Below are 26,605 nucleotides of genomic sequence, written 5' to 3'. Positions count from 1 at the left end.
TTTACTGTATGCTGAATGATGAGTGTTGCTGCATCCCCGGGTCTTTTAAATTCACCACCATCAGATTGAAAAGCAGGTTTAGGGCAAACGGACTACAAATCCAATTGCAGGAGTCTTCACCCCACCCCCCTCCCATCTTTTTTTGAATGCAAGAAATTGGACAATGGAGCGTATTCCTTCTATCCACACATTGGTGTTGTTTGAAGAGGATGGCCACAGGAAGAAGGAAACGTGCGGGAGTAAAGTGGAATGGGACACTCTTTCAAAGATTCAGCGAGAACTGATTCTGCCGGCGCTCGACCCGGGTGTTCACTGCGAGAGGGAACCCTGCCACTTTCCTTCTCCAGCGGCGGCCCCTCGCTCACTGTCTGTCCCGCTCGCCCCGTTTCCTGGGGCGGCTGTCAGATGCAGTGTGACAGGGTCAGTCCTAACCTGACACCATTCATATCGGAAACCTCAGCCACACCAGAGCGAAGACGTCCTTGATTCGCTCAAAGGGCTGCGTCCCAGATTCTGCCTCGATTTCCTGGGCGGATCCAAACGCAACGTAACTTCGAGAAAGGGACGGGGATCTTCTCGGTCGGACCTTTTGGAGGGATCAAGAAGTCTCACAGAAGTAAGTTTTTTTTTCGTTAACCCTGAATTGTTGCTGAGGCGCCTCCTAGATCGAATGGAAAATAAAATGGGTGAGTTGGGGACCAAAGCAATTTTAAAAAGCCACTGATGATCGTGCTCAGAATCGGCGGGGACACCGGCCCGTCCGTGTACACCCCGGGGACACCGGCCCGTCCGTGTACACCCCGAGGATACATGGCCGTCCTCACGTTCACATCGCTTGAGCAAGGTGGAATTTTCGTGCTGTGAAGGCAATTACAGTCACACGAGGGAAGCATTGGCTAAAGTCTAATGGGGAAAACAGCAGATCAGCAATAGCTGGAGTTTCTGCGAAAAATGAGGAAAGTGCACGGCAGGCACTGACTTGTAGATGGAACGCTGTGAATGTATAAGTTAATTATGGCTGAAGAGGGAAGTTGAAGCCAAAGTAAAAGCAAAAGGTAGGGGCATACAAGGAAGCAAACAATTGTGGGAAGAGACGGAACTGGGAAACTTTTAAAATTTGGAGAAGTCAACTAAGAAGGAGATGAGAAGGGAAAAGGTGAATTATGACAGGAGGTTAGCAATTAATATCAAAGAGGATACTGAAAGCTTTTTTAAATATTTAAAGAATAAAGGCATGACCAAAGTAGACATAGGACCGATAGAAAACAGTGCTGAGTAACTGTAATGGGAGGAATTGAATGAATATTTTGGATCAGTCTTCACTGTGGAAGACATTAGAAGCAAACCAGACTCTCCCTGCTCTCTCGGAAGAGAAGTGAGTGCAGTCAAGATGATGAGAGAGAAGGTAGTTGGGAAGCTAAGTGGCCTCAAGGTAGATAAGTCTCCCAGACTAGACGGAATGTACCCTCAGGTTCTGAAGGAGGTAGATGTGAAGGCATTGGTTCTGATCTTCCAAGAATCAATGGAGTCTGGCTTGGTTTTGGTGGACTGGAGCATCAGAAATGTTTAAGAAGGGAGTGGGGTCGCAGAAAGGAAATTATAGACCTGAGGTCGGTGGTTGGGAAGCTGTTGGAGTTGATTGTCAAGGATGAGGAAACAAAATACCTGGAGGTGCATGAAAAGATAGACCTATGTCAGCATGGTTTGTTTCCTTAAAGGAAAATCATGCCTGACAAACCTATTGCAAGAGATCACAAGTCGGATAGACAAGGGAGATACAGTGGACGTTGTGTATTTGGACTTCCAAAAGGCCTTCGACAAGGTGCCACATATGAGGCAGTTAAACAAGATGAGAGGCCATGGAATTACAGGAAGTTTGCTAACATGTGTAAAGCATTGGAAACAGAATGGGCTGGTTGGATACCAGTTACTAGTGGTGCTCTGGAGGGGTTGGTTTTGGGGCTGCTTCTTTTTGTATTGTATAAAAATGATTTGGATCATGGAATAGATCATTTTATGGCAAAATTTGCAGATGACACCAAACTGTGTCGGTGTCGGGGAGGTGGTGCTGAGGATACTGAAAGGCTGCAGAGACACTTGGATTGAGCAGATGAAATACAGTGATGGAAAGTGTACAGTCATGCACTTTGGTAGAAGAATTAGTTGGGCCGACTACTATGGGGAGAACATTTAAAATTCCAAGGTGCAAAGGAACTTGGGAGTCCTCGTGCAGGATACCTTAAAGGTTAACCTCCAGGTTGAGTCGGTGGTGAAAAAGGCAAATGCAATGTTGGGATTCATTTCTAGAGGGATAGCATTCAAAAACAAGGATGCAATGGGGCACTGGTAAGACCTCACTTGGAGTACTGTGTACAGTTTGGGTACTTTATTTGAGAAGATATGTGGTGGCATTGGAGAGGGTTCAGAGAAGATTTACTAGAATGATGCCAAGAATGAAAGGGTTAGCATATGATTGTCAGCTCTTGCATTGTACTCTGAGTACAGATGGATGAGGGGGAACTTCATAGAGACATTTTGAATGCAGAAAGGCCTGGACAGAGTAGATGTGGCAAGGTTGGTTCCCATGGTGGAAGAGTCTAGGACAAGAGGGCACAACTTCAGGATAAAAGGGCATCAATTTATAATGGAAACATTTCATTGGTCAGATGTTCATGCATAGGCGGCTGTGGAAATTAGATCGTTAGGTATATTTAGGGCAGAGATTGACAAGTATTTGATCTGTCAGGGTATCAAGGATTATGGGGAAAAGGCCAGGGAGTGCAGCAGAGTGGGAGGGTGGATGAGGTCAGGATTAGAATGTGGAACCGACTCAACAGGGTGATGGGCCTACTTCTGCTCCTATATCTTGTGATCTTGGATGGAATTGCTGAACTACAGAGCTTCAAATCCAGCCCAAACGTCAGGAAAGATGCAAAGGTTTTTGCTTAGCTGTTAAAACTAGCCTGGTATATTATGCAGGAAAACACACCATGCTGGAATAACTCAGCAGGTCAAGCAGCATCAGTGGGGGAGAAAAAGGATGGTTAATGTTTTCAGCCCAAACCCTCCTCCATAAAGAGTTGCTGTCTCAAAACATCCACCATTCTTTTTCTCTTCCACTAATGCTGCTTGACCTGATGAGTCACTCCAGCACAGTGTGTTTAAATTCAGATTTCAGATTTATTATCAGAGTACATACATGACATCACAAACTACCCTGAGATCCTTTTTCCTGCGGGTGAGGCAAAAAATCTGTACATGATGTACACATGTAAACAAATAAACAAATGTGAACAAACTGTGCAATACAGGGAAAACAAAACAAAAAAATCAATAAGGTGCACAAGTAAGAGTCCTTAAATGAGTCTGATTGAGTTTGCTGTTGTGGAGTTTGATGATGGATGGGTAGCAGCTGGTGGTTCGAGTCTTGTTTCGAGTCTTTCCTGATAGCAGCAGCGGGAACAGAACATGTGGTGCGTGGTGTGGATCCTTGATGATTGTTGCTCTCTGAAGGCAGCATTCACAATAGATGTTCTCGATTGGGTGGGGGGGGGGATGCGGTGGGAGAGCGTTTTACCCATTATGTCCTGAGCAGTGCCCACTACCTTTTGGAGGGCTTTATGATCTGGGGTATTGGTGTCCCCATACCAGACTATGATGCAGCTGGTCAGCACACTTTCTACCACACATCTGTAGAAATTTGCCAGGGTTTCTGATGTCATACCAAACCACCACAAACCCCTGAGGAAGTCGAGGTGCTGACTGCTTTCTTTTCAATGCAGTTTCCTGTGAGTTTCTAGTATGTTTTGTCACTGGATTATTATTACAAAGAATAAGTTGAAATCCATGCAAGTCAGTGAGATTTTGAATTTAATTTAAAATATATCTATAAACTTAACAAATCTTGAAAGTAAAAAAAAAGTGACAGTGAAGCTGCTGTTAATAAATGATTGATTTTTTCAAGTAAGGAAGCCCATTTTTGGGTTTGAATGAGTTCAGTTCCTTATCAGCACATCTGCAATTTCATTCCCATCTACCACTGAGCACTTATTTGCAACAAACCTCTGCTAAACAACCCATGGCTTCATTCTCAGATCAAAGAGGTGTACGGAATAAACAGCGTCTTTCTAAACTTTCCAGGAATTGGATCTGATAGCATCTCCCTTTCGCTGCACAGTTCATCACCAATTGAGGACGGGGAATGGACAAGAAAGGGGACCACACATTGCCTAACCCCATGTGTCCTTGGAAAGGTGGAAGTGAACCTCTGCAGTCTTCCTGGGAATGGTGTGCCCAGAGTATAACTGGGGAGAGAGTTTATGGTTTTGTCCCAGCATCTTGTGGGATAACCTCCACGGTACATGTCACACTTTGGAAGGCAGTCATAGTCAGTAAGCCATGCAGGAACAGGCCATTCAGCACAACCCATTGAGGGTAGCCACCCTTCTGTATTTCTGCCATCTCCAAGCACTTGGTGCACAGCTTTAAATGGCAAAGTGATTCAAGTGCCCATTTGGATACTTCTTAAAGCCTGTCAATGACCAAGCGACAAGCACTCTCTTCAGCAGTGCATTTTACCTCACTCTGGGTGAAGTAGGACACCTTGAATCTCCCTGAGAGATGTCCTCTAGTTTTACCTACCTCTGTTAGGGTGAAAGGTTTCCTGTAGTCTACTCATTATCTTATAAACATCCTCTGGAACTACTTCTGCCCTGGGGAGAACAGAGCTTCTCCAATCTCTCATCCTGTGGGAGGAACATATCATTGCCCCAGCCTTCATAGCTTTTACAAATGCTCATTTTGAACCTTCAGCCTGTCACTGTAGTAACCTAAGCTTGGTGCTCACCAAATCTTGTACTTTGACTTCAACACACGTAACACTGGACAACAATTTTTTTCAAAAGGTTTGCTTCCTGAAAAGAAATTGGGGATTATGATAGACATCCTCAAGCTGAACACAATGATAATTTCAGATTTGCTGTATCACGTAGGAAGTTGGAGAAACATCAAATTAACTTCTATTGAATTTAGCATGTTTAATCCCATAATGATGCTGACACATTACGCTAGTTCAACTGATCTAAAAATATTTTGCCACTTATTTTCATTGGTACTCAGCATCTGATGCTTCCCATGTCAGTGTCCAACAGTAGTTAGCCAGCTTTCCCATGGTTGCAATGTCCTAGTGAAACCTTTCACCATGTTCATCACTGACTGCACCAGGATCAGCAGGGAAGGAGTCCAAGAGTAAACACAGAAAATGGAAATGTGTTACACTTCATGGTTTTGAATGCTTGAAGTGAACTTAAAATATAACCAGAAATCACAAAAATAGATTATATCTAAAAAGAACAGTTCACGATCGGAAAATTTTAAGGTGATTTTGGTGATCAGCGGCACAAAATCCAACGAAAAGTGTTCAGGAAGGAAAATCGTCATTGTCTTTGACAAACCCCTGTCAAAACAGCAGCTCCCACAAGATCTTCATCCTTTTTACCTGCTGCTGGTTAAAAACTCATGCTCTCTTACCTTGTCTTGTCATTGCCGTTGGGCCTGTCAAGTAGGAACTACATGTATGACTGAACTAGTTTTGAGGGGGGTACCCTTTGCACCCAGGATGGTGGAGGGATGTATATCTGGGGTGGTGGGTGGGCTTCCCATTACGTGTCCTGAATGGGGCCATTATGCACCCAACTAGGCAAGCAGAGAGCATTCTGTCAAGTTTTTAACCTGTGACCTTTTGATGTCAGAAAGCTTAAGGAGAGTCAACAGTCAGTCACTCGCAAAAAGGTACTTAGTCACTGAGCAACTATTGTGGCCTCAGTTCTTATGTGGCTAATCCTAATGAACTTCTCGTTAAAGGTGATTTTACACAAAAATTCTGGAGAAATCATTTATGACATTGCCTGTGGCCCTGTGCTCTCCCCCACCACCACTTATGCAAGTGTTGGTTATGTATATTTATCTATGGGACCAATGGCCAGGAAGTGCATAGCGGTTACCTGGAAATCTGACTCTCCTTTGGGCATTGCGTGCTGGAATACAGAAATGCAAAGTTGTGTTCCCATAACTTAAGGAAAAAATGTAACATTTACCTAAAAATTTGGTAACTGTATTTAAATTTTATAGGAACACAGTCTGCGTATCTCGCCACCCTACCTCCCCCATCTGTCCTTCTACTGAGAGAGAGGTTGGGGGGGGGGTTCCATTCCATCCCACTCAAGTCAAGAAAAATGTACCAGCCTAAGAGCCGGCTGTTGGGCCATTACAAATCCCTGATGTGTTCCCTACCTTTGTTGTAGGTGTCTTGAAAGTTGTTTGTAACTGTGGTCTGTTGAGTGTGGGAGGGGGGAGGGAAATGGGGTGCAGTGAACTGAGATTCATTAGTAGTGTGTTGTGCTTGCTCTGCCCCCATTTGCTCACATATAACCCTGGTTTCCCCCCTAAAGCCAGAACCCTTCTGAAGACGACTGTGAGACTCTACCCATAGTTATAAGCTAATAAAAGTGTTTGTTCTCTCTCCAGTCATGAGAGCTTTTATTCGCGCTTCAGGGAGAAATGGCTCAGACTCAACGGTGAATTTTGTATATAATTGATAACTGTAATTTGTGATTGATTACTGGAAACTATTTGAGTTCGTATGAAAATTTATAAATAAAATATTTTTTTTAAAACTGCGTAAGATGCTGAGTTTCTCCAGCATTTTTTGTGGAAGTTGCAAACACAAATTTTCTTGTTTAGTCAAAGGTGATTTTCAGGATGTTGGTGGGAGAGCTCTAGACAATATTTTATGTAATTAAATGTCAAGGTTAGGTGATAAGAATCGCTCTTGCAAGATACTTTTGTGAATTTTACTTACCACATATCAGCTCATGTCTGAATGGGTCTTGCTGTTTGCAAGCATGAGTAAGTTCATATACTGAGGAGTTCTTAATGTATTTTTAAATTTAAGGTTACAGCTCAGTAATAGGCCTTCTGAGCCCACGCTGTCCATGTCGCTAATTAACCTACTAACCTGTACATCTTTGGAACATGGGAGAAAACCAGAGCACCCAGAAGAAACCCACACGGTCACGGCAAGAACGTGAAAATCCACACGGTCACGGCAAGAAAGTGAAAACCCACACGGTCACGGCAAGAACGTGAAAACTCCTTGCGGACAGACTCAACCTGGATTCAAACCCAGGTTGTTGGCACTGTAGTATTGTGCTAACTGCTACGCTAACCTTGCCAGCATGCTGTGATCAAACATTGTGTGATTGTTCATGAACAGCCACACTGAGGATGGAATGTAGGTCATTGATGAAGTAACTGAAGATGGTTGACCCATGACATTGTCCTGAGCAACTTCTGCAGTAATTCCTGGGGCATGAATGGTTGATCTCCAACAACCACATCCATCTCAGTTGGTACAAGATGCTTGATCAGAGTGCTTTCCCTGTAATGTCTGTTGACTTCATTTTTACCAGGGTGCTTTGATCCCACACTCAGTCAAACACTGCTTGACATCAAAGATGATCACTGTCACCTCAGCTCTTTGATGCATGTTTGGAAAAGGCACGAGGCCCGGAGCCATGGAAAAGGTGCTTTCTTGGTCGGATTTTCCTGCTTATTGGAACAGGGCATATTGTTGGGCAGTTGGTGGGCTCTGACTGTTTTGGAGGGACTGATAGTTCTGGGGTGGAGGCATTTTGTACTGGAACTATGTGGTTTGAACCCATAGTCTTTGCTGCATCAAATGCTCTTATTTATTTAACTGCGCCCTCTCCCAAACATTGACTTCAATGCTAATTCCTCTTTTTTACCTTCCCAACCACGCTAATGTTTCCAGCATTCGTTTCTGTGCTGCAACACTCTACCCATTGTTTGGCCCGATCTCCTTCAGATGCATGGCCTGGTCCTCTCTCCTCCATGACCCCCTAGCCCTGGCCACTCCAGGCACTTTATCTGGTCTTGGGCTTGATGTACTTTGCACACTCTGACTGTTGCGGTCAATTGTTTCTGAGTTTAAACTTCTGCTTTTCCTTAGGGTTACCAAGGTGGATGATGGCTGACGATATAAACTACACCTTGATGACAATAGAAAGGGAACTGGATGAAGAAGATATAAGGGACATACAGTTCCTGTGCAAAGACTACATTTCATCAGGCAAACCGATGAATTTGTGGAATATATTTACTTCATTCCAGGAACAAAAGCTGGATTTTCTTCCTGAACTTCTGTTTCGAATTAAACACTATAAATTGCTGAGTCATCTTGGAAAAAATAAGCATTTAATGTTGCAGTTTTTGAAACAACCAGAGAACTGCAAAATCTCAAATTACAGGTAATTTCATTTTACTATCCAATTGTTTAATTGTTGTGCTGGCCTTACCTTGAAGGAATTGTTCTGATATAGGGTCCTCAGCCTGAAGCATTTTTCTTTTTTCAGTTTCTCTTTTCAGAGATGCTTCCTTGCCAGCTGAGCATTTCCATCTTTGTTTCTGTCCAAGATTGCTAAGGTCTGCAGGTTCTAGATTTTCATAGAATAACCGATGGATCACCTCTTTTGTTGCTGTTTATTGGACCTTTGCCCATAATTGAATTGAATTACTTAATTGTCGTGTGTACCGCAATACAGTACAAAAGGCTTAATTTTGTGAGCTATCCAAGAAAGTCAACCCATATAGCAGGGAGTCGTGCTGCAATAGTCAAATTGTGCGAGGTGTCGAGAAAAGTAAATAACATCGTGCAGGGTATCGAGAAACATAGTCAGAAAATACAGTTCAAGGACATCATCTCTTTCCAGTGTGAAATCCATTACAGAGTCTAATTGCAGAAGGAAAAAAAAAACATCCATAAATCTGAAAGCTCGTGTTTTCAAGGTCATACATCTTACCTTGTACCCAAATGAAGAGGAGAGAAAAGAAATGCTTGAACCCATTAAAATTATCTTATAATTCTTTAGTTAAACCACCCATTCTCAACTTCCGCCACGGCCCATTTAAGTGGGGGCCATGGACTGAAATCATAAAAAAAATTTTGTGTAGTCGGTAGGAAGAACTCAACTAAATGTGACTGCTTTCACAGGGAAGGGGGCCCATAAACTTTAAGCAGAGTCCTAACGGGGCCACAGCCAAAAAAATGGTTGAGAATGGCTGATGTAAACCCAATAAGCAAAAAGGCCCAGCCTGCTTAAAATCTCCTGCCATCAAGAAATTAATTTGGTGAACTTTCACTACTTACTTAATTTCAAGTAAATCCACTCAAAGGTTGAGACCAGGCCTATGCACAATACCCCAGTTGTGGTCTTACTAGGGCCTATCGGGTAGTGACTCTCAGAACTTGATCCCCTTCAGAGTCAGAATTTAATGTCACGAACAGGTCACGAAATTCATTGTTCTGTGGCAGCTTCACAATGCAAACATTTATATAACCACCTTGCAACAATAATAAAAATAGTCTGCCAAAAATCAAAGTAAGGCAGTGTCTTTGGTTCATTGATCATTCAGGATGGCAGCGTGGAAGAAGCTGTCCTTATGCCATTGAGTGCTCGTCTTCAGGCTCCTGTACCTTTTCCCCAATGGTAGCAGAGTGAAGAGGGTAGTGGGAGTCTTTGAGGATAGAGGCTGCTTTTTTAAGACACCACCTCATGTAGATGTCCTCAGTGGAGTGAAGTCTGGTGCCTGTGATGATGCAGGCCAAGTTAACAACCCTCTGGAGTTTTTGCATGTCCTGAGTGTTGTCACTGCCATACCGACAGTGATGCAACCAACCAGAAGGCTACCATTGTACACCTGTAGAAGTTTTCAAAATCCTTCGGTGACATATCCTTGTCCAAGTCATTGAAATAGACTTTGAACAGCTGGAGCATCTGGAGAAACTCCAGCAGCAGTCCACTGGTCACTTCCCACCCTGAAAATGGACTACCTTTTGCTTTCTGACCATTTAGGGGAAAGATTTAAGAGGGACATACAAAGTGACTCTTTCACTTAGAAGGTGGTCTGTATCTGGAGTGAGATAGGAGAAGCAGGCACAATAACATCATTCAATAGACATTTGGGCAGATTTATGGGCAGGAAGAGCTGAGAGGGCTAGGACCAAATGCAGGCAAATGGAACTAGCCCACAATGTCAAAATGGTGGGTGTGGATGAGTTGGGCTGAAGTTCTCTGATGGATGACTGACTCATTGTCCATTTCTAAATCCACTCCAGTATATTTCCACAAAGACTGTGTGCTTTAGCAGACAAAAATAGCTGGAGGAATTCACTAGATCAAGTCTCATTTATTGTCACCTGATTGCACAAGTACAACCCGACGAAACAGCATTCTCCAGTCCTCAGTGCAAAATATTCAGACACACAACCAGACATAACACACATACAGACAAACAGTACATATGCAGGGCAAGAATTTTATATATACAAATAAATAAATATTGTTTTGTACAACAAAACAGTATCTGTGAGTAGAAATAGACATTCAAAGTTTCAAGTCTGGACACCTTATCACAATGAAGAAAAATAGCAAAATTGCATATATAAAAGGGGCTCCAAAGGAGAAATACAGGACAGAAGGTGTGGGAGGTGGAGGGACAGGTGGAGGGAGAAATATTAGAGAGATTTCTCTCCTCCCTCACCACCATTCGGGGCCCCAAACAGTCCTTCCAATCAAGACAACACTTCACTTGTGAATCTGCATGGGTTATCTACTGCAACCGGTCAGTGCTTCTAATGTGGGCTCCTCTACATTGGACAGACTGGGAGATCACTTTGTTGAGCATCTTTGCTCTGTCAGTGGTAACAGCAAGGACCTTCCTGTGGCCAATCACCAATTTCACACACCATTGCTACACCAACGCCTGTCCATGGTCTAATATACTACAGGTTAAGGCTGCATGCAAATTGGAGGAACAACACCTCATATTCCATCTTGGGAGTCTCCAACTAGACAGCATCAATATTGACCTACAATTTCCAGTAACCTCCCCCCCCCCTCACTTTCCCATATCTCTCTGTCCCACTCCTCCTCTTTTCCTTTCCCCTTCCCCAACTTCCTTCCACTAGCTCCCCTCTCCCTTCCTTCCTCCTATCAGGGTCCCATTCTGAGCCCTCTGCCCCTTTCCCCATCACCCACCCGCATTCACTTATCACCTGTCATCTCTGCTCCACACACCCCACCCTCTTATTCAGGTGACTGAAGGGTTCCAACCTGAAAAGTCTGTTGCCTTCAATGGATGCTAAGTTTGCTCTGAGTTTCTCCCAACGGTGCGTGTTGCCCAGGTGTCCAGTGTCTGCAAACGTTTGGTTTACTTCCCTAGATTTATCCAACTTTTCTTCCCCACCTCTCTTCCTAATGGTTTCTCCTACCTTTCTCTCCATCTCCCTCACCTTCGATAAAGGGTTCCGACCCAAAATGGTAACTGACCATTTCTAGCCACGGATGCTGCTTGACCTGCTGAGTTCCTCCAGCAATGCTTTGTCTGCTCAAGATTCCAGCATCTGCAGCTTTTGTGTTTCTCCACTGAGTGTTTCCATTTTTGTTCATTGATCTCTTGTACGTGACCTCTGAAAAGCCTTCTGGAAGTTTAGATCCACCACCTCAACTGGTTCACCGTTATGTGTTCTGCTTGTTATAATCTTAAAGTCCATCGACTGCAAAACCCTAGGATACAAGTTATCTTGTAGTCCTTTTATTTCCACATCACTAGATCTTTGCTAATGTTTATTTTGGTCATCTCTCCATTCACCTGCCGTTCTCCACTATTTCTAGGAGGTTTTATGTGTTGTCTTCGTGAAGGAATAATTTTTCTGCCATAACCTGTCCCCCAATACAATTTCTCCAGGCTTATTCACTTTATCTAGTTATTTTATTCTCCTCCTAGATGTCTGCAGGAGCTCTTGTGGTCTGTTTTACTTTTCTTGAGTGACTTCCTGCATTCACTTCTTGCCTGCGGGCCTGTGTTGTAACAACCTCTTCCAGAAGGTCATTACACTCAGCCACCACTCTCTGAGTAAAGAAGCTTTCTCTTATGTTACTTCTAAAGTTTTGCCTCCTAACCCTTAATTAATGACCCTTCATTCCAATCTCTTCTACCCTCAAGGAGAAGAGCCTATTCACATCTACTCTATCTATATCCCTCATAATTTTATATACCTCTATTGAATCCCCCCCCTCAATCCTCTACACTCCAATGAATAAAAATCCAGTCTACTCAATCTTTCTCCATATTCTAGATACTGCAATCCAGGCAACATTTTAGTAAATCTTCTCTGCACCCTCTCTACCTTATTGATTTCCTTCCTATAATTTGGGGACCAGAACTGCACATAATATTCCAAACTTGACCTCACCAATGCCTTGAACAGTCTCAGTATCACCTCGTAGCTCCTATACTCTATGCTATGATTTATAAAGGCCAGCATACCAAAAGCCTTCTTCACCACCCTAACGACATAAAAATCCACTTTCAAAGAACAACGAACCGTTATTCCAAGATATCTCTGTCACATTTCAGACAGCGAGTCTTCTCCTTTGACAAGACAGCCTTCCAAACGTGGAGTATAAACAATCAGGATGCTGAGCTACCAACAGAGCAACAGGACAACTTTGATCAGGGAAGAATTGATATTCTGGTATGACACAAAAATGGGGGAGTTGTGGATAGTGAGGAGGGTTTTTGTTGACTGCAGAAGGATTTGTACTGCTTAGAAGAGTGGGCTGAAAGATGGCATATGGAGTTTAATGTCGATAAGTGTGAAGTGCTTCATTTTGGGAAGAATAATCAAAACAGGAAGTATCCAGTGAAGGGGAAGGGATTGAGGAATGCAGAGGAACAGAGGAAATAAATTATTGGGGCTTTGGTATCCTCTTTAGCCACAGGGAGGTGGAGGAGCCCGAGGATTGGAGAATGGTAAATGTGGTCCCCTTGTTTAAAAAAAGCTGTTGGTCTGGACTCTTCCCTCTTTCTCTCTCCAGTCTTTATTTAGATGCCTTCCTATTTTTTTGCTTATACCTTGAGGGGGGACTTCTTTACTCAGAGAGTGGTGGGTGTGTGGAATGAGCATCCAGACAAGGTGGTAGAGGCAGTCTCGATATTAGCATTTAAGGAGAAGTTGGATATGTTTATGGACGGGAAAGGGTTACTAGTTGAGTGTAGGTTAGAGAAGAAAGGTGACCTGAAAGAAAGAGGATCATTTGGAGAACCCTAAAGGGGGCAAGTTATGTCAGCAAGACTGATTGGAAAGGAATCAGGTGTGGATGTTCTGGAACAAAAAGAATCTCTCTCAGAAGACCAACAAGAACCCTCCTGAGTGGTAACCATTTGCCTGTTAAACACCAAAGACTGATGAACTTTGTTAATGCTAACTTCTGTGCACAGAACAAGAATTGCCTGCAATCAGTGAGATTGGACTGTGATCCAAAGAACTTCTCTAATCTTATATACACATTGCACACACCTGCGCTTAGTATTAGAGGGGTGGGGGGTTAAGAAGGTAGTAAGTAGGTTAAGTAAGTTGATAGTAATAAATTAAAGTTTAATTTTGTTTTCCTGTTCAGATATAATAAAAACTACTTTTATTTAAGTAACCCTTTGTGTTGTGGTGCATATCTATTGCTGCTGGTTTTGGGGTCCTCTGGACTCTGTAACACTATGAAAATATATCACTTGACCTTGCTTGTTGCACAACCTCAGCCTCAGCTCCTCGAAGCCTCTCAAGCCGAAGCCTCTTACTCACTGCTCCTGCACTTGGCTGCCAGCCTCACTGGGCACCTTCCCACATCTGGCCACTAGCTGCACCAGCCCCTCCCTGCACTGGTCCCCTCCCCGCGCCAGGCCACTCCACTTGAGCTTCCCTTCTTTTTATCAGAATTGGACAAGTTAGTAACGCCACGGAGATATACAAGTGCAAGTTTCTTTCTCTACAATGTCCAAATTATAGATTAGAACAAGAATAAACTCCACACTGCTCATTTGATCATTTGTAATGACTTTCATACTCTTCAGTGATTCCACTGGCAGTTTCCAGTTCCCATTTAAACCCTACTTGGTCAAATCATTGCCTCATGCAGTACCCTTCCAAACAACATACCGATGACTGAATGCCCACTAACAAAACTAACTATTTTGAGACAAGTAATAACTTGTGGATTCATTCAGCAAACATTGTTTGAGCAGCCTTCAGAACTGGGTACACATACTGCATGGTACAAGTTTTCTTGCCTGTGGCACAGTGTCTAAATAATAAGCCACTCCTCCCTCCCCACCAATCATCTCCTTGGCACCTACCCGTGACCACAGGAGGTGCTCCACTTGTGCCCACACCTCCTCCCTCATCACCTTTCGGGGCCCCAACAGTCCTTCCATGTGAAATAGCACTTCACTTGTGAATCTGCAGGAATCATCTACTGCATCCAGTGCTCCCGTTATGATCTCCTCTACATCAGATAGTCTGGACGCAGACTGGGAGATCGCTTCGTGGAGCACCTTGGCTCTGTCTGCTGCAGTAGTGTGGATCTCCTAGTGGCCACCCATTTCAATTCCCCATCCCATTCCCTTGCTGACATGTCTCTCCAAGGTCTCTGTCACTGCCAGAGAGAGACTACTTGCAAATTGGAGGAACATCACCATATCTTCATCCTGGGTACTGGATGGCATTAATATCGACCTCCAATTTCTATTAAACCTTCCCCCTCCCCCCTTCTTCCCTGTCTTCTTTCCTCTAGTTCTCTCTTTCCTTTACCCTCTGGCTCTTTTCCTCTTATCATATCCAATTAACACCTTTTGTCTATTGGGCTGGACTCTTCCCCCTCCCATTCTTTCCCCTTTCTCTCCCCAGTTCTTAATCCAGACACCTGCCCATTTTTACTCGCACCTCTAAGAAGGGCTCAGGCCAAAATGCCAGTAATACATCTTTACCTCCTCTGGACACTGAGTCCAGCTGAGTTCCTCCAGTATTTCTGTGTTATTTTTTAGTGTCTTACTGTCAGTCAAGCTAAGTGCAATAGTTATCATAATTATTTCTGGATGAGAAAGAACAAACAAATGCTTTAGGTTGTCATCCTGTGACTCCCACAGTTAAGCTCAGTGAGATTGGGTGAGAAGAGGCTTTAAAATCAGTTGACCAATACTTACCCAAGGAGATAGTTCAGAAACCAACAGCTGCCATTAGCACCAAAATTCATCATCAATTTTTACTGACAAAAGTGTTGATTTATTTATTGAGAAAAGTAATTGGTAATTTCAGTCTCTCAAAGCTTTGGAATTTCTCTCATTTATCAACCCTAAAAAAGCTCCTTTGTTTCTGTTCAGAGTGCTGCTCTATGACATTTCCAAAGAGATTGATGATAAAGAGCTCGATGATATAAAATTTCTAACATCTGTACCCAAGGGAAAATGCAAGAGCATTACGGTAAGCAACAGTAGGTGCAGTTGGGTACATTGGGAATGCAGTGAACATTGGAAAATAGAAGCAGGGATGGGCTACTCAGCCCCCACACTGCTCCATGGTACAACATCTTTGTATCTCAGACCTGATTTCGGTTGCTCTGCTGGTTCACTAGAGTCTCCAATTCATCGATCTTTCAAAAAAAAAAGCATTGACTTCCTTTTTAAATGACTCCCGATTATCTTGTTTCCATCATTTCTGGGTGAAGAATTCTAGAGGTTCACCACACTCTCTGAGAAGACATTGCTTTAAATGACAAACTCTGGATCATATCCCTCACCTGAGGTTCTCCCTCCACTACTATGCCCTTTAGCACCTTCTATATTTTAGTGGATCACCCTCAATCTTCTAAAGTTAAAAGGTTATCAATTCATTCCTTTAACTAATTGCTTTTGGGGTGTATTTCATTTGCATAGTTACATTTATTTATCTCCATAATGCTATGCACAGGAGTGAGTGTGGGGTTTGAGTATTTTGTTTAGGTGGCTGACTTGCCACAACTTGAATTCGATGTTAACTCATCTCCCCTAACAGCTGAGAGGAAACAAACTGCTGGAGGCAGTCAATGAGTCAAGCAGTGTACATGGGAGGGGTGGGGGGGGGGGGGGGGGTGGGGGAGGGGGAAGGAGCTGTCAGCGTTGCAGGTTAAAACCTTTCATCACTCTTGATGGAGAGAGACATTAGGAGGAGATGGTGGGACAGGGGCCATGACAGGAGTGGGATAGGTTTTAGCATCATTACATAAGCCAGGTCCATTGCAAGAAGCCAGAAGAGTGGACCATGCAGATGGACAAGATCAGACTCAGCTGTACCATATTCATTTGGTGAAATGAGTTGCCATGCTTCATTCTTGGATTGGCATTCAAAGGATCTTACTATCTGTGAACCAATGTGATCCAGTGAAAAGGAAAACTGGATTTTTTAAAAAATCTCAGTTGCTGAAAACTGTACCTGTAATTTCTCCTCCTTTAGAGCTTTTTGGATCTTTGTACTGTATGGGAAAAGGAAGGGAAAATTTCACCGAATAACCTACAGATTTTGTTGAATGCCTTGGAGGTAATAAAAAGAAAAGACCTGACAAACAAAGTGGAACGCTACCAGGAGGAGACAACTGGTAAGCCAAGTTTATAGGCCTGGATCATTGGTAATTGCTTTGGGTAATATTGTTGCGAATGGATGCGAGTACTGCAGCGATTAAACTGTTCAATCTGAAGCCATATTTTTGTTCATAATTAATGTGAATTTATTCCAAAAGTTACCATGCACCATTTACTGCTTGGATTGCCACTCCACTCATTTATAAAGTTTTAATTTAGACATACCGCAAGGCAACAGGTCATTTTGGCCCACAAATCTGTGCTGCCAAATTGCACCCAATTACCCTACACCCCTGGTACATTTCGAAAGGTGAGAGGAATCCGGAGCCCCCGGGGAAAACCCATGCAGACACAGGGAGAATGTACAAACCCCTTACAGACAGCGTGGGATTCAAACCCCAGTCACTAGTGCTGTAACGGTGTTGCGCTAACTACTATGCCAACTGTGCTCCCCTTTTGTGTCTCCCACCCTTACAAAGGGGAAGTTCAATTTCTACAACTCTCTTCCTGGTCTTGGATAGAAATTAAAAGAGTCATTGAGTCTTATTGCACAGATGCAGGGCTTTACTCCCACCAAGACCTTGCTGAGTATCACATGCCTATTGAAATGATCCTACCTGCCCTGGATCCTGTGGATCACACAGTCTTCTGTGCCTTGGCACTCCAAGTTCTCATCCATGTACTTTTAAAATGCTGCAAAAGAATCTGCCTCTCCCACCCACTCAAACAGTCCATTCCCAATTCTAACTCCCCTTCCTCAGATCCTTTAAACATACTCCCTTATCCTCAAGCTGTGCCCTCTAGTTTTAGACAGCTAAGCAGTGGGGAATGTTTCCTCATATCTGCTCTATCTATCCTCTCATGTATCTTCCTGAGAGTGAAATCTCCATCCCCGGCAACATCAGGTGAATCTGTTTTGTATCTTCTACAGTGCAATGACATCTAAGGATCATAGAACATTAGAGCACAGAGAACCCTTCGAGTCTGTGTTGAACTAGTTTTCTGATCGTCCCACTGATTTGCACCTGGTCCATATCCCTCCCCTCCCATCTATATACCTATCTAAATTGTTCTTGAATGTTAAAATCGAGCCCACATTCTCCACTTCAGCTGACAGCTCATTCCACACTCACACCACTCTGTGTGAAATTCCCCCTAATGTTCCCCCTAAACTTTTCCCCTTTCACCCTTAACCCACATCCTCTGGTTTGTATCTCTGTCTCAGCCAACCTTTGTGCAAAAGCCTACTTGCATTTATTCTGTCTATACTCCTTGTAATTTTTTTACCTATATCAAATCTCCTCTGATATGCTCAATGGAATAAAGTCCGAACCTGTCACTCAGTTCCTGAAGTCCCAGAAACATCCTTGTAAATCTTCTCTGCACTCTTTTCAAAATCTTATTGATATCTTTCCTGTAATTAGGTGACCAAAACTGCACATAATACTCCAAATTTGGCCTCGCCATTGTCTTATACCATAACATCCTAACTCCTGTACTCAATACTTTGATTTATGAAGGACAATATGCCAAAAGTTCTCTTTACAACCCTATCTACCTGTGACTCCACTTTCAGGGAATTAGGAATCTGTATTCTACCACACTCCTCAGTGCCCTATCGTTTACCGTGAAAATCCTTGGTTTGTCCTTCCAAAATGCAACACCTCATACTTGTCTGCATTTACCATCTGGTCCAGATCCCTCTGCAATCTTTGAAGGAAACCTTCCTCACTGTCCATAACACCTCCAATCTTAGTGTCATCTGAAAACATTGCTGATCCAATTTACCACATTTTCATCTAGATAATTGATGTACCCTATATGGAAGACAACAATGGTCGAAGCATGGATCCCTGAGGCACACAACTGGACACAGGTCTCCAATCTGAGAAGCAATCATCCACCACCACGCTCTGGCTTCTCCTGTATAGCCATCATTGAATCCAGTTCACCTCCTCACCATGAATACCGAGCAACTGAACCTCCCTGACTAACCTCCCATGTGAGACCTTGTCAAAGGCTTTACTAAAGTCCATGTAGACAACTTCACGGTCTTTCCTTCATCAACTTTCCTGGTAACCTTCTTGGAAAAATATAAAATTTGTTAAATATAACCTACCACCTACTAAATCTCTCCTAATTATTGACTATCCCTAATCAGTCCCTAACTATCCAAAGTACTGTTCTGATCTCTCAGAACACCTTCCAGTAATTTATCTACTACTGATAACAGACTCTCTGGGTTATTTTTGGAACCATTTTTAAGCAACAGAACAATACGAGCTGTCCTCCAAACCTCCGGCACCTCACGCATTGCTAAGGACATTTTCTTTACTGTATTTCTACCACTCGCTGCCCTTAAGATTCAAGGGAATACCTAGTCTGGCCCAGGAATTTATCCTAATTTATTTGCTTTAAGACAATAAGCACCTCCTGGTCCTTAATCTGTATAGGTTTCATGACTTTACTGCTTATTTGTATCACTTTTCTAGACTCTGTGCCAGTTTCCTGTGTGAACAGAGATGTAGAAATCCCATTTAAGATCTCTCACCATTTCTTCTGGCTTCAAACATAGCCGACCACTCTGATCTTCAAGGGAACCAATTATGTCCCTTACTATCCTTTTGCTCTTAATATACCTGTAGAAACCCTTAGGATTTTCCTTCATCTTGTCTACCAAAACAACCTCATGTCTTTTTATTAGCCCTCCTAATTTCCCTCTTAAGTATTTCACTGGATTTTTATACTCCTCAAGGACCTCATTTTCTTCTTGCTACCTTTATCTGCTATACATACATGTCTTCTTCTTAACCAGATCTCCATTAACCCTTGATAACTAAGGTTCCTTATGTCTGTTAACTTTGCCTTTAATCATTACAGGAACATACAAATTGTGTACCGAGCATGTCCATCACAATAGCGTGGATCTCCCAGGGGTCACCCATTTCAATTCCCCATCTTATTCCCTTGCTGACATGTCTGTCCATGGTCTCATGCACTGCCAGACTGAGACCACCTGCAAATGGGAGGAACAATATCTGGACACCCTCCAACCAGATGGCATTAACATCAACTTCTCTATTTTCTGTTAAACCACATCTGCTCTCCTTTTTCTTCCCCCCCCCCCCGTCATCTTTCCCCCAGCTCTGTTTCTCTCTTTCCTTTTCCCTCTGTCTCCTTTCACAGAGCCAAAATCAATTCTCACCTCTCCTCTTATCATATCCATTTGTTGGTCTAGACTCCTCCCCTTGTCTTTATTCTGACGCCTTCCTGTTCTTTGCTTATTCCTTGAAGAAGGGCATAGGCCAGAAAAGTCAGTAATATATCTTTTCCTCCTTTGAATACTACATCATTAGTTGTGTTCCTCCATCCTTTTTCTGCAGGTTCACCATTCTAGGCAACTGTGATCATTGTTTACAAGGCATCCTGACACTTCAACCCCTTTCCCAGCTACATTGTTATATAGAGGGGGAATAACCATCACTGCAAAATCAGTTGACGCTGTGAACATGATTGCAATACAAATGAAAAGGGGAGTTGTGGTTGCCCGGCAATGGATATGGGGCAACTCAGAGGGGGGGGATCTTTTGGGGTTAAGGTATTAGTGGATGTGGGAACTGTGGGGATACTTTATGTTTTAAATGTGTTGTCGTACTAAGTGTAATAAGAGAAAACTAAGAGGTGAAAATGGGGAAAAGGGGGATGGAGGTGGTGAAGAGGTGGAAAAGAGTTGTATACAAGATATAAAATGGCCATGTTGAACTATATGACTATAAACATTAATGAAATACATAACCAAATTAAAAGGAAGAGCTACTAAATTTATTGAAGAAGGATTATTGTGCAGGAAATGCATCTAACTGAAGTGGAACATAAATTAAAGAGAGACTGGGTAGGACATGTAACGGCAGCATCCTATAATTCAAAAGCTAGAGGTGAAGCCATACTAGTTAACAAAAATGTACCAATGAAAATAGAAGAAGAAATAATAGATCTTGCAGGGAGCCATGCAATGATAAAGTGTCAGATATACTCAGAATTTTGGAATTTGCTCAATATTATATATACGCCTAACAAGGAGGATCAAAAGGTTATGCAGGATATTTTATTGAAGATTGCAGATACTCAAGGAAAGGGGATTTTAACCTTAATTTGGACCCAAGGTTGGATAAAACTGGGCAAAAGACAAGTAAAAAGAATAAATTAGCCAAATTTATGGTTAAATCAATGCAGGAAATGAAACTTATGGATATATGGAGGAGGCAACACCCAAGAGAGAAGGAATTTTCATATTATTTGAGTAGGCACAAAACTTACTCAAGGATTGATATGTTTTTGCTATCGGCCCATATTCAAGGGAGAGTTAGGAAAACTGAATATAAAGCTAGATTACTATCAGATCATTCACCCCTATTATTAGCAATAGAACTGGAGGACATCCCACCAAGAACATATAGATGGAGGTTAAACTCCATGCTACTCAAAAGACAGGAATTTAGGGTGTTTATTGAACGCCAAATTAAAACACATTTTGAAATAAATACAGGATCAGTGAAAGACAAATTTATATTATGGGACACAATAAAAGCCTTCATTAGAGGGCAGATAATAAGTTATGTGACTAAGATGAAAAAGGATTACAATTGGGAAATAGAGCAGTTGGAAAGGGAGATAGTAAGTACAGCAAAGGAATTAGTAAAAAGGGATGATATAAGGAAAAGGAGAGAATTGGCGGACAAAAAAATAAAATATGAAACATTACAAATGTACAAGGTGGAGAAGAACGTAATGAAAACAAAGCAAAAGTATTACGAACTGAGTGAAAAAACAAATTAGAACTGATAGTGTAGAAAATAAAATAAAATAAAAGGGATAAAAATAAAGGAGAAGGAGTATAAAATCAGTTTATTTGCGAATGACATCATAGTACACTTAACAGAACCAGAGGTATCAGTAAAAGAATTACATAGAAATTGAAGGAATATGGAGAAATATCGGGGTACAAGATCAATGCAAATAAAAGTGATGTGATGCCAATGAGTAACGCAAACTATACAGAATTTAAAAAAGAATCGCCAGTTTAATGGCAAGCACAAGGATCCGATAACTAGGGATCAGGTTAGATAATAACTTAAGCCAATTGTACAAACTAAATTATCAGCCACTAATAAAGAAATTGCAGCAAGACTTAGAACATTGGAAAGAATTACCGCTAACGTTGATAGGGAGGGTAAAATGCATTAAAATGAACGTGTTCCCAAGGATACAATACTTATTTCAAACATTACCAAGTCCCTTAACAGAAAAATTCTTCAAGGAACGAAAGAGAATAATAAGGAAATTCTTGTGGAAAGGGAGGAATCCAAGGGTAGCGTTAGATAAATTAGCAGAGAGGTATAATCAAGGTGATTTACAGTTACCAAATTTTATAAATTATTATACAGCCCCACAATTAAGGTATTTATCAGATTTTTACCAGACAAGGGAAAAACCAGACTAGACTAACATAGAACTAGATAAAATAGGGGAAAAGGTACTGGAACATATACTTTATAAGTGGGATGAAAACCTGGTGCATTATAAAAGCTCACCAGTACTGCATCATTTACTTAATACATGGAAGAAGATCCACTTAGAAAGATAAAAAAACAAATGATTAAATACCAAAATTACTATTGACGCAAAATCCACTAATCCCTTTTACAATAGACAACCTTTCCTTCAGAGAATGGGAGAGAAAAGGAATCAAAAGAATAGAAAACTGTTTTTTGGGAAATAATTTATTAACATTTGAACAGATGAAGTACAAATATAGAATAACTCATGGTACAATGTTTGCATATCATCAATTAAAAGCTTATTTAAAGGATAAATTGGGAAACAGCTTGAGATTACTTGAAGGAAGCAGCTTTGAATACATGATTACAGACACAATGATAATTAAAAGATTTATAACCAACATGTACATTAAACTGCAAGATAAGGAAAATGAAATAAACTATAAACCTAAGGAGAAGTGGGAAAAGGATCTAAACATAAAGATAAAAAATGAAGTATGGGAAAAGTTATGTTCTGGAACTATGAAGAATACAATCTTTTCTTTGGCTTGGCTTCGCGGACGAAGATTTATGGAGGAGGTAAATGTCCACGTCAGCTGCAGGCTCGTTTGTGGCTGACAAGTCCGATGCGGGACAGGCAGACACGGTTGCAGCGGTTGCAGGGGAAAATTGGTTATTTGGGGTTGGGTATTGGGTTTTTCCTCCTTTGTCTTTTGTCAGTGAGGTGGGCTCTGCGGTCTTCTTCAAAGGAGGTTGCTGCCCGCTGAACTATGAGGCGCCAAGATGCACGGTTTGAGGCGATATCAGCCCACTGGCGGTGGTCAATGTGGCAGGCACCAAGAGATTTCTTTAGGCAGTCCTTGTACCTCTTCTTTGGAGCACCTCTGTCACGATGGCCAGTGGAGAGCTCACCATATAACACGATCTTGGGAAGGCGATGGTCCTCCATTCTGGAGACGTAACCTACCCAGCGCAGTTGGATCTTCAGCAGCGTGGATTCGATGCTGTCGGCCTCTGCCATCTCGAGTACTTCGATGTTAGGGATGAAGTCGCTCCAATGAATGTTGAGGATGGAGCGGAGACAACGCTGGTGGAAGCGTTCTAGGAGCCGTAGGTGATGCCGGTAGAGGACCCATGATTCGGAGCCGAACAGGAGTGTGGGTATGAAAAAGGCTCTGTATACGCTTATCTTTGTGAGGTTTTTCAGTTGGTTGTTTTTCCAGACTCTTTTGTCTAGTCTTCCAAAGGCGCTATTTGCCTTGGAGAGTCTGTTGTCTATCTCGTTGTCGATCCTTGCATCTGATGAAATGGTGCAGCCGAGATAGGTAAACTGGTTGACCGTTTTGAGTTTTGTGTGCCCGATGGAGATGTGGGGGGGCTGGTAGTCATGGTGGGGAGCTGGCTGATGGAGGACCTCAGTTTTCTTCAGGCTGACTTCCAGGCCAAACATTTCGGCAGTTTCCGCAAAACAGGACATCAAGCACTGAAGAGCTGGCTCTGAATGGGCAACTAAAGCGGCATCATCTGCAAAGAGTAGTTCACGGACAAGTTGCTCTTGTGTCTTGGTGTGAGCTTGCAGGCGCCTCAGATTGAAGAGACTGCCATCCGTGCGGTACCGGATGTAAACAGCATCTTCATTGTTGAGGTCTTTCATGGCTTGGTTCAGCATCATGCTGAAGAAGATTGAAAAGAGGGTTGGTGCGAGAACACAGCCTTGCTTCACGCCATTGTTAATGGAGAAGGGTTCAGAGAGCTCATTGCTGTATCTGACCCAACCTTGTTGGTTTTCGTGAAGTTGGATAACCATGTTGAGGAACTTTGGGGGGCATCCGAGGTGCTCTAGTATTTGCCAAAGCCCTTTCCTGCTCACGGTGTCGAAGGTCAACAAAGGTGATGTAGAGTCCTTTGTTTTGTTCTCTGCACTTTTCTTGGAGCTGTCTGAGGGCAAAGACCATGTCAGTAGTTCCTCTGTTTGCGTGAAAGCCGCACTGTGATTCTGGGAGAACATTTTCGGCGACACTAGGTATTATTCTATTTAGGAGAATCCTAGCGAAGATTTTGCCTGCAATGGAGAGCAGCGTGATTCCCCTGTAGTTTGAGCAGTCTGATTTCTCGCCTTTGTTTTTGTACAGGGTGATGATGATGGCATCACGAAGGTCCTGAGGCAGTTTTCCTTGGTCCCAACAAGGAAGAATACAATAAACACAGGGTATATATCACTCCTCTAAAATTAAAAAAGCGGGATTCAACATTATCGGATAGATGTTTTCACTGTAAGAAGGAAATGGGAACAACATTACATGCAACTTGGGCATGTACAAAAGTAAATACGTTTTGGGAAGAATTAAATCAGAATCTAAATAAAATTACAAAAAAATAATATTCAAAAAAAACCAGAGATATTTCTTTTAAGTAACAAAAGTAGAGAATTAGGCCTCAAACTGGATAAAGTGCAAAAAAAATTCATTAGCGATAGCAAAAAAAAGTATAATGTCAACTTGGAAAATGGCAATTGGTACATGGAAATGAATAAATGTATTCCATTGGGAAAAAATAACATATAATTTAAAAAATAAAGTCACAATGTTTGAACAAATTTGGGAACCATACATGGAACATAACAGAGAGGGCTTGCCTCAGACCTCCTCCCCTTAAAATGAGAATGGCTTGCCTCAGACCTCCTCCCCTTAAAATGAGAATGAAAATGATGAGAAGACAAAATGATTAGATTCAGTGTGTAATAAATAGATGACGTATTTTTCTTGTTTATTTTCCTTTGTGTGAAGATCTTGTTTTATGGTCTTTTTGTATTGTAAATTTTGAATATTTATGGGTTTTGGAGGGGGGTGGGTCGAGGGGAGGGAGGGAAAGAGGGAAAAAAAGGGGAGAAAAGACCACTGTGTAAATTTAATGAGAAATGTTTGTACATATTTTGGTTGATATGGTTCATAGTGAGAAAAATTTAAAAAATTTAAAAAAAGATTGTTCAATATTACATAGTATGTGTAAAATGTTTACAATTAAACCCCCAATTACTCATTTAGAATATTAGAACAATGTAGCACACTAAAGGTCAAATCTACACTGTAACATGTGAGGTTTGAGCATGAACCAGCTGTCTCACATCAGGTTTGGCCACATTGAATTATATTGATTCTTCTTTGAAAATGTTGAGAGCCAAGCTGTAGACATTTTGCAATAAATTTGAAGGACAAGAGCACCAATGAACAGATTGAGACTTTAGTGGCGAAAACAAATCTCTGAGCCACAGAGGATATATTAGAACAAGGGTATGATTAAATTATTATTTATTTTACTTTCAGCTGCACTATCACTTCAAGAAAGCGGGAAGCAGCAAGATCTTAAACAATGGACTCAAGAGCAGAGTCAAGAGATCAGATATCACCCTGAGGTTGATGCCAAACCAGGTTGTTCAGCAGGGACCAACAAGCATCACGAATCTCAGGTGAGGTTCATTCTGGAGTCTGATAATGGCAGGAAAGAAACTGTGCTTGCATCTGGTGGTGCATGATCTCACGCTTGTGAGGCTTCTTTCTAATGGCGGGTGTTGAAGAGAATGGGATGAGTCTTTTCAAATGTTGGCTGCTTTTTAAGGCAGCAGATGGAAAGGATGGCGGGGAGAGGTAAGTGTGTGATGATTGGAGCCACGATCACAACCCTCTGCTGTTTCTTGCATGAGCATTTCCTATTCCACTCAGAACTGCCCCCTGACAGGATGCTTTCAATGGTCTACCTGTAGAAGTGATTGAGTTATGCTGGTAACATGCCAAATTTCATCAGGCTTCTGCAGAATTAGAGGCTCTCTCTTGGCCATTGTGTTGATATGGGTGGACTAGAACATGTCACTGGAGATGTTTATGTAGCAACTTAAATCTGACTACTGATTCCATGTCATCACCATCGGATGGTGAACATTTCCTTCAACCAGAAGTTTACAACCAACTCCTTGGACTTGCTGACATTGAGGGAGAGGTTGTTGTTTGGCCACCAAACCACTAGAGTCTCCATCTCCCTTCTGTGCTCTGACTCCTCATTGTTAGGGATCCTGCCCTATGACTCGCAAATGCAACAGGGTTGTTGTAATGGGAGACTTTAATTTCTCCAATGTTAACTGGGATGTCATTAGTGCCAGAGGCTGACATGGAACAAAATGCGCTAAGTGCATGTAGTAGAGTTTCTCGAAGCAGCATGACGATAATCCAAACAGGAAGGGAGCCATACTGGGCTCTTTGGCAAATGATCCCGGGCCAAGTGATCGGAGTTTCACTGGAGGAATGTTTTGGGAATATGATCACTCTTCCTTAACTCTCAAGATAGTTATGGGCAAGGATAAGCTTGGGCCTTGTATAAAAGTACTAATTTGGGGGAGGGCAAATTATGGTTCATTTAGACAGGAGATAGGGGGAGTAAAGGACCCATTAATTATGGTCAAGAACCAGCATGCTCCAATGTCAAGGAAGGAGAAGGATGACAATATAAGAGAACCTTGGATGGATGAT

General features: G+C 42.2%; 1 protein-coding gene across 3 annotated transcripts in view; it reads left to right on the top strand.

The window, feature by feature from the left end:
* The first annotated feature begins 305 nt into the window (after positions 1-305).
* The window catches only part of LOC138761618 (caspase-7-like), a 74,192-nt gene continuing 47,892 nt past the window's right edge, over positions 306-26,605 (top strand). Inside the window, exons 1-5 of one of the 3 annotated variants that reach the window (XM_069934037.1) lie at positions 306-616; positions 8,030-8,327; positions 15,295-15,394; positions 16,403-16,544; positions 25,409-25,551. In XM_069934037.1, the coding sequence (XP_069790138.1) occupies positions 8,044-8,327; positions 15,295-15,394; positions 16,403-16,544; positions 25,409-25,551 (669 nt within the window). In that variant the 5' untranslated portion in view covers positions 306-616; positions 8,030-8,043. Of the gene's footprint in view, positions 687-7,490; positions 7,584-8,029; positions 8,328-15,294; positions 15,395-16,402; positions 16,545-25,408; positions 25,552-26,605 lie in introns of those variants that run through there. The other 2 variants (XM_069934038.1, XM_069934036.1) reach the window with 2 other exon arrangements.

This window comes from Narcine bancroftii, chromosome 4 (genome assembly GCF_036971445.1).
Source record: "Narcine bancroftii isolate sNarBan1 chromosome 4, sNarBan1.hap1, whole genome shotgun sequence".
In the NCBI taxonomy this organism is placed as follows: domain Eukaryota; kingdom Metazoa; phylum Chordata; class Chondrichthyes; order Torpediniformes; family Narcinidae; genus Narcine; species Narcine bancroftii.
The sequence above is the reverse complement of the archived record's forward strand: the minus strand, read 5'-3'. Positions and strand labels throughout refer to the sequence as shown.